The sequence below is a fragment of the Salmo salar genome, chromosome ssa16 (genome assembly GCF_905237065.1).
Source record: "Salmo salar chromosome ssa16, Ssal_v3.1, whole genome shotgun sequence".
Taxonomy (NCBI): domain Eukaryota; kingdom Metazoa; phylum Chordata; class Actinopteri; order Salmoniformes; family Salmonidae; genus Salmo; species Salmo salar.
Window position 1 is genome coordinate 86914483 of NC_059457.1, and position 14264 is coordinate 86928746.

The 14264-nt window shown below is 40.2% G+C and overlaps 1 protein-coding gene across 6 annotated transcripts in view; it reads left to right on the forward strand.

Moving 5' to 3' along the window:
• Positions 1–8449: 8449 nt before the first annotated feature.
• LOC106598090 (zinc finger protein OZF-like) overlaps positions 8450–14264 on the forward strand; it is a 139892-nt gene continuing 134077 nt past the window's right edge. For all 6 annotated transcript variants that reach the window (XM_045696755.1, XM_045696751.1, XM_045696756.1 and 3 more), the window contains exons 1-2: positions 8450–8549; positions 9991–10237. In XM_045696755.1, coding sequence (XP_045552711.1) covers positions 10135–10237 — 103 coding nt within the window. In that variant the 5' untranslated portion in view covers positions 8450–8549; positions 9991–10134. The remainder of the gene's footprint in view (positions 8550–9990; positions 10238–14264) is intronic.

Genomic DNA, 14264 nt, shown 5'->3' on the forward strand with positions numbered 1-14264 from the left:
AGTTGTGACAAGTTGGCTGGATGTCCCTAGTACCTACTACATTACCCCGTTCAAAGGCACATCAATCATTTGTTTTGCCCGAAGTTACTCTCAACTGCAGCGGCAGCTGCTGATTGGCTGAATACCCGAGTCGCGAGATGGTTAGTTGTCAACAAAGCGGCTTGAAAGAACTATGACGCCACGTTTTCGAAACACAGGCGTGAGAACTCGAGCTGTCAGATATGAACACGTCTTAACACTTGAAATTATCATTTTTCACTTGCTTGTTTCAAGTGTCAAATGTCATTTTTTTGTACACGTGATTTAAAAAAAACCCCTGTCCATTGTCTGTTTACCGGCGATTTGAACACTTATGGGCATTTTTACATGCGTTCATTACACCATTACAGTCTATTGGGTAAGGAATGGCGATTTTGTAGTTGTTTTTGGATAATTGCCGAAAACTTATTTGGTAGGTAATGTCACATTTTATGATTTGTTAAAATATATATTTTAAGCATTTATGTATTGCACAAAGGTCTTTTTTTATTTTAAATTAGCTAGCCATAATTTGTCCTTGTCTGAAGTATTAAGCTAAGCACCTACTTTTCCAAAAACCCCATTTGTTTGATGAATAAATGAAAGAAATACTAGTCACTCTACTTTCCAAACCACAAAGGCTGAATTCCAATTTTTTCTAAACTGTTACCGATGCAGCTGAGGGTGCACAACATTTGAGATAAATAAGCTTCTTGTGCGTATGGAAAAATATCTGGGATCTTTTATTTCAGCTCATGAGACCAACATTTTACCTTGCATTTATATTTTTGTTCAGTGTATACTTATTCCCTGACGTTGTCCAAGTTGTGATTTCTCATTAATTCCATATTGCCCACTTCCTCACCAGACAGTAGCAACAAACTATTAGAAACTGTGCTAATTTCATTCATCAACATTTTAAAAAAGGCAGTAGACATTTCCCAGATCAGTCTAGCTCAAAAAATGACACTTTCACTATGTAAAAAGTTACAGTACAAAACATTACTTTAGCAAACATAAAATAAGTTGACTGAATAGATATTTAATAAACATTTCAAAACAATACATTATACTATAGACCTGCTAAATTACATCCAGCACAAACAGAATAAACAAAAATAATTCTGTATTTATTTCAGATGTAACAATTGTTCATGAAGCAAACATTATATGACTTGGTGAAGGTGGTAGAAAGAAGCTGTCTGTTTTCCTCCCCCTCCTTCATTCATGGTGCTCGTTCAACATAGCATTTGGAGATTCCTGTGAACATCATCATAAACATGTCATTCTGAACAGCAACATCTTCCTAACAGGAATTTAGACCAGTTGACAATTTAACAGAATTCAGTCTTGTTCATGTTGATGATCGGTACAACATGAGACAGATAGCAAGCCATGGTATATCAGACCGTATACCACAGGTATGAGTCAATATTACTTGTTTATTACGTTGGTAACCAGTTTTTAATAGCAATAAGGCTCCTCTGGGTTTTGTGGTATATGGCCAATATACCACAGCTATGGGCTGTATCCAGGCACTCTGTTGCATCATGCAGAAGAACAGCCCCAAGCCGTGGTATATTGTCGATATACCACAAACCCCTGAGGTGCCTTATTGCTGAAATATAACAGATACATGCGCATGTGAGGTTTCAAATAATGTTACTACTACTAGCTTGCTCTCCCCCTGCTTTTCCTGAACATGTTTATCTGATATAGCAAGTTGTTGTTGTTCTTCCTTGCTCATCCAAAGCAGGCTTTTCTCCTCCTAGCTAGTCTTCAGATGCTTGACTAAATGATCATGTTGTGGCTGTAACATGGACATTGCATTAGAACAACAACTAGATACACTCTTAGAAAAATGGGTTCCAAAAGGGTTCTTCAGCTGTCCCCATAACTATTTAGTTCCAGGTAGAACCCTTTTGGGATCCATGTAGAACCCCCTTTCCACAGAGGGTTCTTCAAAAAGTTCTCCTATGGGGACAGCTGAATAAATGTTCTAGATAGCACCTTTTCTAAGAGTGTAGCTTTATCAGATAGAAATTATCAGGAAAAACAGCTAATTAAGTAAGCTAATAAAATACCTATTGCATTGGTTCAACCTTGAAATATAACTAAAGATAGAGATCTTACTTTTTATGTCTGTAGCAGTTTGCTCTCACCTTGTCTGGGCACCGCAACAGACAGATCTTATTCCCCATTCTCTATTGTTTAGATTCTGCAGGGAGCTAGCCTGTTCTCCTAAAACATTAGCTAATAGCTAAGTTAGCCAACTTGAGCAAATAAATCTCCGCTTGCTAACTAGCAAAGCCAACCAATTACACAACAAATACAAAGTAAACAATTATTTTCTAAACTAATATTAGTCTCAACCAAATGACAAGTACAAAGAACTATTGTTCTGTTCCACAACGTAACAACCACTAGTTACAGGTTAGACAAAAGATTATTGCTAGCTAGCTAACTAGCCATGCTATTTCAATGAAAATAAGCTAGCTAGCCAGCGTCAGCTTTGTAGTTGTAATGCTATGTGGAAAAAGTCGTTTTAATTTCTTCTTCCATTTTTTTTCTCATCAACGCAACGCCTTGCTGTAGCGTTTACATTCTGTAAATCTAACGTTAAGACTAATTTTAACAATTTAATCCATATTTAGAAACATCTCCTCTAAAGTCACGGAAATGGAGATGGGTGGGGGTACAATGTGGTACTTTCAGACGCATGAAAAGTAACCGTGACTACACAGGCGTTCAAAACGGGTGTAGTGGCACCAGTTCATGCGTTCAAATAACCTGTAAATACACACGGAACAGGTGTAAGGAACGCATGTAAAAATGCCCATAACAAGCGTTCAAATCAAGGCAATAAGAGCATTTATTTCAGAGAGCGCTCCGTAAGCCATGCCCCAGTGGGCAGAGCTAGGCACGTTGGACACGTTTTAATATAATAAAGCCTCTCATTTTACAATGGATCAGCCTTGGTTCTGTGTAGCCTAGTTATGCTAATACATTTGAGACCAGTGTATTGAAGTTAATTTCGTCTTTGACTTAATCAGTGAAATATCTTTGAGTAGTAAGCAGGGAAACAACGAGTCCCATACAGTTCAATAGAACATACCAGAGGAGGGCATCGTTTACTAGGCTACATCACTTATTAGGATCATCTAATACCACCAGTGTTTGGAATACATTGAGTTCGTTGACAAAACAGACCGTGGAAAGACTTTTCACACTGAGATTTATTTGTCAAAGGTCCACGGTGGGTCTATGTAAACTGTGATTTAAATTGGAGACTGATTTTATAGCAGTGAATGTAATCTATTAATGTACTGTTCTAGTATTTCTAAGTAGCAACCATATCAGCCAGGGAAACTAAATGTTCTCACTTGATGATAGAACATTCAAATTTTTCAGTGAAGTTGAAATCCTTCCTATTCAATGGGTAAGGTCCTTTGCACCATAAAGACATTGCTGTGGTGCCCACCAGGCCATCTGGTGAGGCACCCAGACCCTGTGACCCAAAACCCTGACTCCTGCACATCCATCCCTGTAGCCATTTGAATGCCTTGATGCCCTCCTCTTCATTATCAGACAACACCCCATCCAACGACTGATCTGAGGACTGTTTTTAGCAGTGACGGAGTAACACCTTTGGTCCTAACCACAGCTCCATAATTGCTGTCCGTCAACCTCCCTCCTCATGGTGTGCCTGTTGGTGTGCTGTCCAACTGTTGCCTGCCGTTTAGCCTCCTGCTGCTCCACCGACAGCGCCATGCCAGCCAGGATGACTGCATGCCCCAGGTGCCCTTGTTTTAACAATGTCCGGTACAGACAGGGATGACGTGGAGGGTATCGATTGTTCTGGCTCAGGTTTAAGAAGACATTTCCTTCCACTGAACCTGCCCCAGAGACTGTTCCTTACCCTCTGATGATCCTCCTCTGTGGGCTCTCGGGACAGAGGGTTGTAGTCTTCGGCCGGGTACAGGTCCTCCACTGACTGCACCTGGTTGGGCACGGCTGGCATCCGTACGGACGATATTGTGAACCACCAAAATAGGCTGCATGGCTCCACTGATGAGCTCCATGGACGCATTCACATGTGGTAGAGAGAACCCCCTGGTCACCTATAGAGACCTGCCAAGAGGAAGGATGTTAAGTGACACATGCCTTTCAATGAATGACTTGGAACACCTTGAAATGCATTCGTTGTAAGAAATGTGCCATATAAATAATGTTTGATTTGATTCATGACATTACCGCTGTAGAATATTTATTAAACTGTAATTTTCAGGACAAGTGGTTTTTCCATGACCTTTTAATTGATAACTTGGGATTTTATCACTTGACATCAATCATACAGTGGGAAGGTTCCTATAGATCAAGACTGTGAATGCATGTACCACTCTGAATAAATACATACAGTGCCTTTTGAAGATTTGTCTCTGGTCATTAAACTACAAAACAGGCTGGATGTCTAAACTAAATCAGTTCTGAAAGTCAATAGATTTAGATTCATTCTCATCAATGGCAACATTCTAGAACTGAGTTATCACTCATCGAAGTCCGGTATCCGGAGTAATCTGGTTAATAATTATTTAGTTATGTGGCTCTTTCCTTGTAGAATGTTGACAGCTGTATAGAACATATTGTATTGCAAAGATGCTCAAACTTCACTTAAAGCTACACTCACTGACACAGGATAATCTTTATCCCTCATGCTGGGCCTGACCAAACCGGTAAATTGTTGCTTACTATAGCTGCACGTCTCTACATGGCCAGACTTCTAGTGGTCTTCTCCTCTTCCAATGCTCTTATGCTAATCCTTGAAAAATGCCATAAGGTCTGAAATAGACACCAACGTTGACATACTATACAAACAATTACCTAGGCTAAGTAAAACAACGATGTTTGATCTACTGCTCTGCTAACTAGCTAGCTAACGTGTAGCCAGTGAGTTGCTTTGACAGAGAAAGGGGATGTACATTCATGGATTGGACCCAGGAGGTCTCGCTGATCGCGGTGGTGAACGATAGCAGACTGTGTCGGCTAGAGGCTACCTGTGGGAGCTTCCTGCAGGAATTTGTATTCTTGCTGAGGATGAGTTTTAGTAAGGTTGGATTTCTTGTGTTTATAGTCATGGTGATCAACTGCACTCCACTGATGGAGTGGAAATCACATGAAATAGATGTGGTAGTTGCAGCAGCAGATACATATTTGGTTGTGAGGGATTTTAGTGCAGAAGAAGTTGAGGGAAGTGGTTCCATCCTCCCTGGCAAATGGCCTGGTGTAGGATTGTTTAGGGCCAAAGTAGTGGGATGGGGTGGTGAGTTTTTGGGGATAGAGTGTAGGTGCAGGATTAGGTGCAAGATTTTCCAATTCTCCTTTATTCCGTTTTTTTGTGTGACCTAAATGTGCAATCCGTACTCCAACCTGCGATAGGAAGCAATACGCAAAAGTGTCTAGTCTGACGTAAATTCACATAAATAAGAAGAGGATGTCGCCAAAGATGTTCATGTAAACCAAGATAGACCACATCTTGTTGTTTCCAATGGGAACAAATTCGTCATAGTGGGAAGAGCCAACCACGCGCTAGTGATATCCTATTGGCGTGTTCTAGCAAACCTCTGAATTTTTCCGTTAGAGAACGCCTCGTCGGTGAAGTGCTTGTGTGCAATAACTCAATTTGCATTTGGATTCCTAAACAACGACATTTCAAAAAACGTTTGAAAGGATGAAGTCTACTAAACTTGGCCCACTCTGTTCATATCAGATTTTAGTTTGGGGAACAGAAAACTGAATTGAGAAGCCGGCGCTGGCTGATCCCGCCCTGGTTTACATAAAACATTTTTTTTACCTGAATTAGGACCAGACTAGCTACCATAATTTTCTCACATTGCCATTGACAGTTTTTTTTATTGTCTCTTTTGGTCTATTTAGATTGTTAATGTGGATTGTATACAAAAAAATGTAAAAATGTTATGGTTAAAAATGTTCATGTTTTACTGTGACTTGTTGTAGGCTCCTAAGTGGACCATAAGGTTAAAAACCAAACCAATTTTTTTTTAAATAAGTAACTCCGCCAGAGTGTCGCTTTTGGGTCACTTTTGCCGGTCCCAACCCCGGATAAAGGAGGAGGGTTGGAATTGTGTCATAAAAAACAAACAAGAATCGACAGAAGAAAGTTCATTTGTAGTTCTAAACATATTTAGGGTGTTTCTTTACTCACTTTTTGTCTCTCCCACTACGTTATTCCTCTCTCCTACAGCATCCATCACATTTATGCAAATTAGGCGATGACGTCATTTAGCGACCTCTAGCGACTTTTAGGACAGCCAATAGCCACTTTTTCTAAAAGATGCTAACCAAATTCCCATATCGATCAATGTGATACAATCCTTTTCCAACACGTCTGATCTATATCTTAACATTAATAAATGTGAACTCATGGCAGTCAAAGATTGTGTGACACCTTCATATTATGGTATTCCAGTAAAATAAGAACTTACATATTTAGGCATAACCATTAAAAGGATCAGAAGTCTAGAGGCTTACTAAATTTTAACCTTCTTATTAAAAAACCCCAGAAGATGCTAAATCAATGGCTACAGAGGGACTTATCTTTGAAAGGAAGAGTCCTAATAACCAAGGCTGAAGGTATCTCTAGACTAACATATGGCGCTCCAGCTTTATATCTTGACAGTAAAATAAGCAAGGAGATAGACCAGATGCTTTTTAACTTTCTGTGGAGAAACCATACCCATTACATTAGGAAAACTGTTGTAATGAACACTTATGAGAATGGTGGGCTGAATTTTCTGGACCTTACTACCTTAAATAATACTTTTAAGATCAATTGGATAAAACAGTTCCTAAGAAGACCCACTTCTATGTGGAATTTTATTCCTCATCATGTCTTCTCTACTTTCATGTTGGTTTGCAATTATAATATTGACAAAGTTCCAGTGAAACGGTCTGCTTTTCATCGGCAGGTTTTCTTGTCATGGTCCTTAATTTATAAGCACAATTTTTCTCCATACAGATAATATATATGGAATAATCGGGATTCATTGTATAAAAATACTTCTTTGTTTTTAGAATATTGGTTCCGAAATAATATCCTATTGGTGAGCCGACTGGTTAATAATATCCTATTGGTGAGCCAACTGGTAAATAATATCCTATTGGTGAGCCAACTGGTAAATAATATCCTATTGGTGAGCCAACTGGTAAATAATATCCTATTGGTGAGCCAACTGGTAAATAATATCCTATTGGTGAGCCAACTGGTAAATAATATCCTATTGGTGAGCCAACTGGTAAATAATATCCTATTGGTGAGCCAACTGGTAAATTATATCCTATTGGTGAGCCAACTGGTAAATGATATCCTATTGGTGAGCCAACTGGTAAATGATATCCTATTGGTGAGCCAACTGGTAAATAATATCCTATTGGTGAGCCAACTGGTAAATAATATCCTATTGGTGAGGCAACTGGTAAATAATATCCTATTGGTGAGCCAACTGGTAAATGCAGAGGGTCTTTTACTCAGTTATAAGGAATTCTTATCACTTTACAAGGTCCCTGTAACACCTAAAGATTTTGCCATTGTTTTAGATGCCACTCCATCAGGTGTTGCTATATTATTCAGGAACGTGTCAAGACCTGACCCTCAGAGCCTACCTTCTATTGACCCTGTTGACTCATCAGTAGGACAGATTTGTTTCTCTTTAGGTCCATTCAACAACAGAGCGATACGAACCTTGTTTCAGCAGGATGTTGTATCTATACCTTATGTCATGCCTTATTGGAATGGATTTATTGATAATATCTGTTGGAAAAAGTTAGGATGTTGCCACACACATACCTACTTGTTAACAAAATTAAGGAAGTTTCCTTTAAAATTATTCATAAATATTATCCTTCCAACCACTATATGAAGAAGTTTAAGGAAAACATCAACTCAAATTGCTCCTTTTTTAATGACCACCCAGAGGCGGTGTTGCATCTTTTTTGGCATTGTATTCATGTAAGAAAATTGTGGCAAGACCTCAGTAGATTTATAATTGAACACATTTATGAAGATCTTACACTATTGTGGAGAGATGTACTGCTTGGAGTCTTTACCTACGATAGAAATAAGCTGAAACGTATTTATGTAATTAATTTCATTATTCTTTTGGCCAAATGTCATATTCACAAATGTAAATTTACAAACAAAAAAAAACACATTTTCTTAACTTAAAAAAAGAAATTGAACTGTATGTATGTCCCTTAAGGTCCTTGTGTAATGTGAAATTGTACCCCCTAGCCCAATTATCCATTGCATATTATTCATATATACTTATGTTCCCTCATGTACTTCCTGTATTGATTTAAAATGTTTTTAAAAGACAGCCAATAGCTACGTTCCTTACTGAAGAGTTGGCAACACTGCCTCTGTTGCAGTGGTGGAACAGGAAGTTCCGGGAAGGCGAGTGAACTGTGTGGTAAAGACGATATATTTTGTGTCAGTTTCACATGTATTACTACAGGTATGTAATAGCACGTTTAAACTTTGTAATATCGAAAGAACATGTCATAACGTGCTGGGTAACACATCCTTTTAGTTATTATCACGTTTGGTAAAAGTTTTACGTGTAATTTTTGTGTCACATAACTATAACTATTTATGCCACATAGCTAGAGACTGGGTTTGGCCGAGTGAATGAACATCATTTAGAAAAGTTAATTTAATTTCAAAAATATATTTATTTGTGATTTGAGTTCGTTAATGGTTTTGTGTAAAATTCACGGGATGGTAAAATGGCGGCTCCCCTTCTATCTACGTCAACTGAATTCAGTGCAGGCAGCGCGGGTTCACTTATTATTATTTTATATTTACATGTGTAACCATATTCAGACATTCAGGTGTTTCCATCTTTATCTATGATTGTTACTATGTTGTGACAAATGGGAAATACGATAGATTTTTGTGAGGTGAAATAATACAGTGAAGACATTCAGGAGCATAATACATAGTGCTGCCTAAAGTGCATGCATGATCAGAAGGATAGCTAAATATCTACCAGGTAAGATTATTAAGCAAACAACCCAAGCATTAATTGGGAGTCAGGTGAACTACTGTTCTGTGGTCTGGGGACGTGCATCAGCAAGTCGAGTTAGGAGGCTACAGATTGGACAGAACAAAGCAACAAGGATAGTTTTATGGTGGATATATGGTTCTTCTGTTGTAGGCATGCACCATGCTCTTGGTTGGTCATCAATCAACAAGATAATTGAAAAAAACATGCTTATTTTATTTCACAATGCACACCATTTAAAACGGACAAACTCTATTCACAACAGTATTCAGTTGGTTAGAGACAGACATTCAGTCAATACCAGGAATAGATTGTCCACAATCTGTGTTACGCAGACAGAAATGAGAAATAGGCAAAATAACATTTAGATTCAGAGCAATAACGAAATTGAATAATTTATCTGAGCGAACCAGAAACCTTTCAATATATAAATTCGGTAGAATCAATCCAACTTTTCAGACTGTTAAGAGTATTTATCTGGTCAATATGTCAGTGTATTATGTCTCTTTGTAACAGTGTGTTATATGTGAAAATGTGATCGCATTATAAATTGTGTTTTTAATGTTTTAAGGACTCTTGGAAGATTAGTCCAAATGAGAAGTAAAATATATCCCAATAAAATCAAAACAAACTGCAACCTTGTACGAAATGTTTTTTTTTTTTAATTTATGTAAATGTAGGAAATCTACTATAGGTTAAGTGCACTTACGTTGTGTAATTTAAAGTGGGCACTTTGTGTCTAATGGGAATGAATGTTGAGTTGTCAATGCTTAGCTACCTGATCTATTGAAATTAGATAATTGAACAAATGTAATTTATTTTTTGAGAATAAAGAAAGTGCCAGAACTGTCAAGAAAATAACTTTTGTGTCCGTTTGTCTTTATTACTACAGGCCGACTCAGATTAAGTGTGAGGCCGGTAACATCAACAGTGAGGACAAACCCAGCCTGCCTCTCCTTCCACACTGAGTCCAAACCTTCAGTCACTGGGTCCTGATTGTGACAGTGGAGCCCAGTTTGCACTGCAGGATCCAGAGATGTCATCAGTGAAGCTGGAAGACTGCAGTCAAACACTGGAGCTGAATGTCAACATTAAAGATGAAGAAGTGGAGGAGAAGATTGGGAAATCTCTTTCTCATGGTAAGAGCAGGTTTTACCTTCATAAGTTATGACCTAGTCTATTGCTAGGTTAAATTTTATCTGACTCACACATCCCTGAAGATCTCCAGACTGTTGTTCGTTTCAACTTCATACTGTGCGTTGAAAGTTGCTATAGAAGTGTTTCAATGAGAAGGTAGATGTTATGTCATGCTAATGAGATCTGCATGGTTTGACACCAGTATTGTCAACATGTGTTTTATTCACTGGGCTATCTGGAGTGTTCAGAGTATACTTTTTATTCTGTTTTTTTCTCACCATTATTTAACCAGGTTGGCTAGTTGAGAACAAGTTCTCATTTACAACTGCGACCTGGCGCACACTGAAGAAGTGAAGTAGACAAACTGCCAGTGTTCTGAAGTTCTATGAAATGACTCTATGTAGTTGCCAGGGTTGCTGTCAATTACATTTGAATTCCAGTCAATTCAGGAAATACACTCATTCAAATTTCAATTCTCTACAATGCTTTTCGATCAGGAGAAGTTGGGGTAACACTTTACTGTAGGTGTCCTTAGTCATGTATTTATAAAGCCTTTTATAACCCCTATATAACAACAGTAATGAGTAACGGCATAAAATCTTATGAAACTAGTTTATAATGGGTGTTTATAGATGACTGTTTATCCTGTTGTCATGCGCTAATGTCTACTGTTAATAACAACTAATATTACACAGTCTGCATGACAACTTATGTCCTATCCTATTACATGCTACATAAGTGTCTTTATACCAGATGCTATAACGGGGTGTTTTATCATTTACCAATCTCTTTGTCAGATTATTAAACGAGTTGTTTGGATCCTGGGTGCTGATTGGTTGATAGCAAGGAGTTATCACCACAATCCACGCATAATGCCTGTTAACAGTTCCATTAGATTTATCACATCTGCTGTCCCACTGCCCGGCCAGTCAATTTATAAACCTAATCTGCCCTGGAAAAAAGCGTCTCTAGACATTATTTCCCCATGCTACTAGCCTATCTGACCTGTGCAACATGTATCTCCACTGTGCCATGCATATGAACGTGACAAGTGACTCTATCCTCTATCATATGATGCATTAACCCATTAACTGTATCCAAGATGGCGTAGTAGTCAGACGTTTTTGTCTCGTCCCATGTATACATCTTTTTATATAGTTCTCTTCGCATTCTATTTAATATTTTTCCTAAACCTCAACTTCAAAATACTCTCCTGGAACCCGCTTCACCCAATGTGGTGTGCATCTGTTTTTTTTTCTAAAGTATTTCTTTTTACCTCCGAACTGGAATACCTCAACTGAAGCTAGCTAACTAGCTACCAGTTATCAGTCAGCTAACCACTGCTAGAGGTCATCAGCTAACCTTTAGCTCGCAAAGCTCTCGCCAGTTCGTACAACACGTTTCAAACCAGAATCATACCAGACCTATTTTTCTCTCCATATCCCCGGATTCCTACCGCAAACTCTGAACCTTTTCATCTGGATCATCGCAGCTTGCTAACCGCAACCCGGGTTGACTACTCCTGGCTAACGTTTCCGTCCCGGAGCTAGCACCAACTAGCCTGGAGCTAGCCCATGCTAGAACCATCTCCCGGCTAAGGCTCCTGGGCTACTCCTGAAGCCCACTCCTCGGCTACAATATCCGGACCCCTTCTACTGCCGGTACGGAGCACGGAACCCCGCCGATCCTTCACGACTGGAATACCGGCATAATCTGCCCGAGGATCCCAACAGGCCCCTCAGGCGCGACGTCCCCTGAAGGCCCATTCTGCTAACCGCGGCCTGCTAGCTATCTAGAGTGTATTGGACTGTTAGCTGATCCATCGGCCAATTTCTTGGACCACTATACTCATTTTGCCAATTGGACTTGGACCACTCTGCTACTTGGAACACTACTAATTCCACGACTGGTCTATCGACGTCACCACACGGGGAGGCAAAAACAGACTTTCCCCCATCGCGACGTCCCTCTAAGGCCTTTATGCTAGCTTGCTAGCCCCGGCCTGCGAACTGTCTGAATCGCCGTGTCCCCAGCCAGCCAACCACTCACTGGACCCATACGATCACTTGGCAACGCATGCCTCTCCCTAATATTAATATGCTTTGTCCATTACTGTCCTGCTAAGTGATTACTGTCTTATTTCACTGTAGAGCCTCTAGCCCTGCTCAATATACCTTAACCAACCATGTTGTTCCACCTCCCACATATGCGATGACATCACCTGGTTTAAACGTCTGTAGAGACTATATCTCTCTCATCATTACTCAATGACTAGGTTTACCTCCAATGTACTCTCTTCCTACCATACCTTTGTCTGTACATTATGCCTTGAATCTATGCTATCGTGCCCAGAAACCTGCTCCCTTGACTCTGTTCCGAACGTGGTAGACGGCCAGTTCTTATAGCCTTTAGCCGTACCCTTATCCTACTTCTCCTCTGTTCCTCTGGTGATGTAGAGGTTCATCCAGGACCTGCAGTGCCTAGCTCCACTCCTACTCCCAGGTGCTTTCATTTGTTGACTTCTGTAACCGTAAAAGCCTTGGTTTCATGCATGTTAACATTAGAAGCCTACTCCCTAAGTTTGCTTTATTCACTGCTTTAGCACATTCTGCCAACCCGGATGTCTTAGCCGTGTCTGAATCCTGGCTTAGGAAAACCACCAAAACCCTGAAATTTCCATCCCTAACTATAATATTTTCCGCCAAGATAGAACTGCCAAAGGGGGCGGTGTTGCAATCTACTGCAGAGATAGCCTGCAGAGTTCTGTCTTACTATCCAGGTCTGTACCAAATCAATTCGAGCTTCTACTTCTAAAAATGTACCTTTCCAGAAACAAGTCTCTCACTGTTGCCGCTTGCTATAGACCACCCTCTGCCCCCAGCTGTGCCCTGGACACCATATGTGAATTGATTGCCCCCCATCTATCTTCTGAGCTCGTGCTGCTAGGTGTCCTAAACTGGGACATGCTACACACCCCGGCCATCCTACAATCTAAGCTTGATGCCCTCAATCTCACATAAACTACCAGTGAACCTACCAGGTACAACCCCAAATCCGTAAACACGGGCACCTTCATAGATATCATCCTAACTAACTCGCCCTCCAAATACACCTCTGCTGTTTTCAACCAAGATCTCAGCGATCACTGCCTCATTGCCTGCATCCGTAATGGGTCTGCAGTCAAACGACCACCCCTCATCACTGTCAAACACTCCCTAAAACACTTCAGCGAGCAGGCCTTTCTAATCGACCAGGCCCGGGTATCCTGGAAGTACATTGACCTCATTCCGTCAGTAGAGGATGCCTGGTTATTCTTTAAAAGTGCTTTCCTCACCATCTTAAATAAGCATGCTCCATTCAAAAAATATAGAACCAGGAATAGATATAGCCCTTGGTTCACTCCAGACCTGTCTGCCCTTGACCAGCACAAAAACATCCTGTGGCGTTCTGCATTAGCATCGAATAGCACCGGTGATATGCAACTTTTCAGGGAAGTTAGGAACCAATATACACAGGCAGTTAGGAAAGCTAAGGCTAGCTTTTTCAAACAGAAATTTGCATCCTGTATTACAAGCTCAAAAAAGTTCCGGGACACTGTAAAGTCCATGGAGAATAAGAACACCTCCTCCCAGCTGCCCACTGTACTGAGGCTAGGAAACACTGTCACAACCGATAAATCCACAATCATTGAGAATTTCAATAAGCATTTTTCGACAGCTAGCCATGCTTTCCACCTGGCTACCCCTACCCCGGGTCAACAGCCCTGCGCTTCCCGCAGCAACTCGCCCAAACCTCCCCCACCCAAATCCAGATAGCTGATGTTCTGAAAGAGCTGCAAAATCTGGACCCATACAAATCAGCCGGGCTAGACAATCTGGACCCTCTCTTTCTAAAATTATCTGCCCAAACTGTTGCAACCCCTATTACTAGCCTGTTCAACCTCTCTTTCATATCGTCTGAGATTCCCATAGATTGGAATGCTGCCGCGGTCATCCCTGTCTTCAAAGGGGGAGACACTCTTGACCCAAA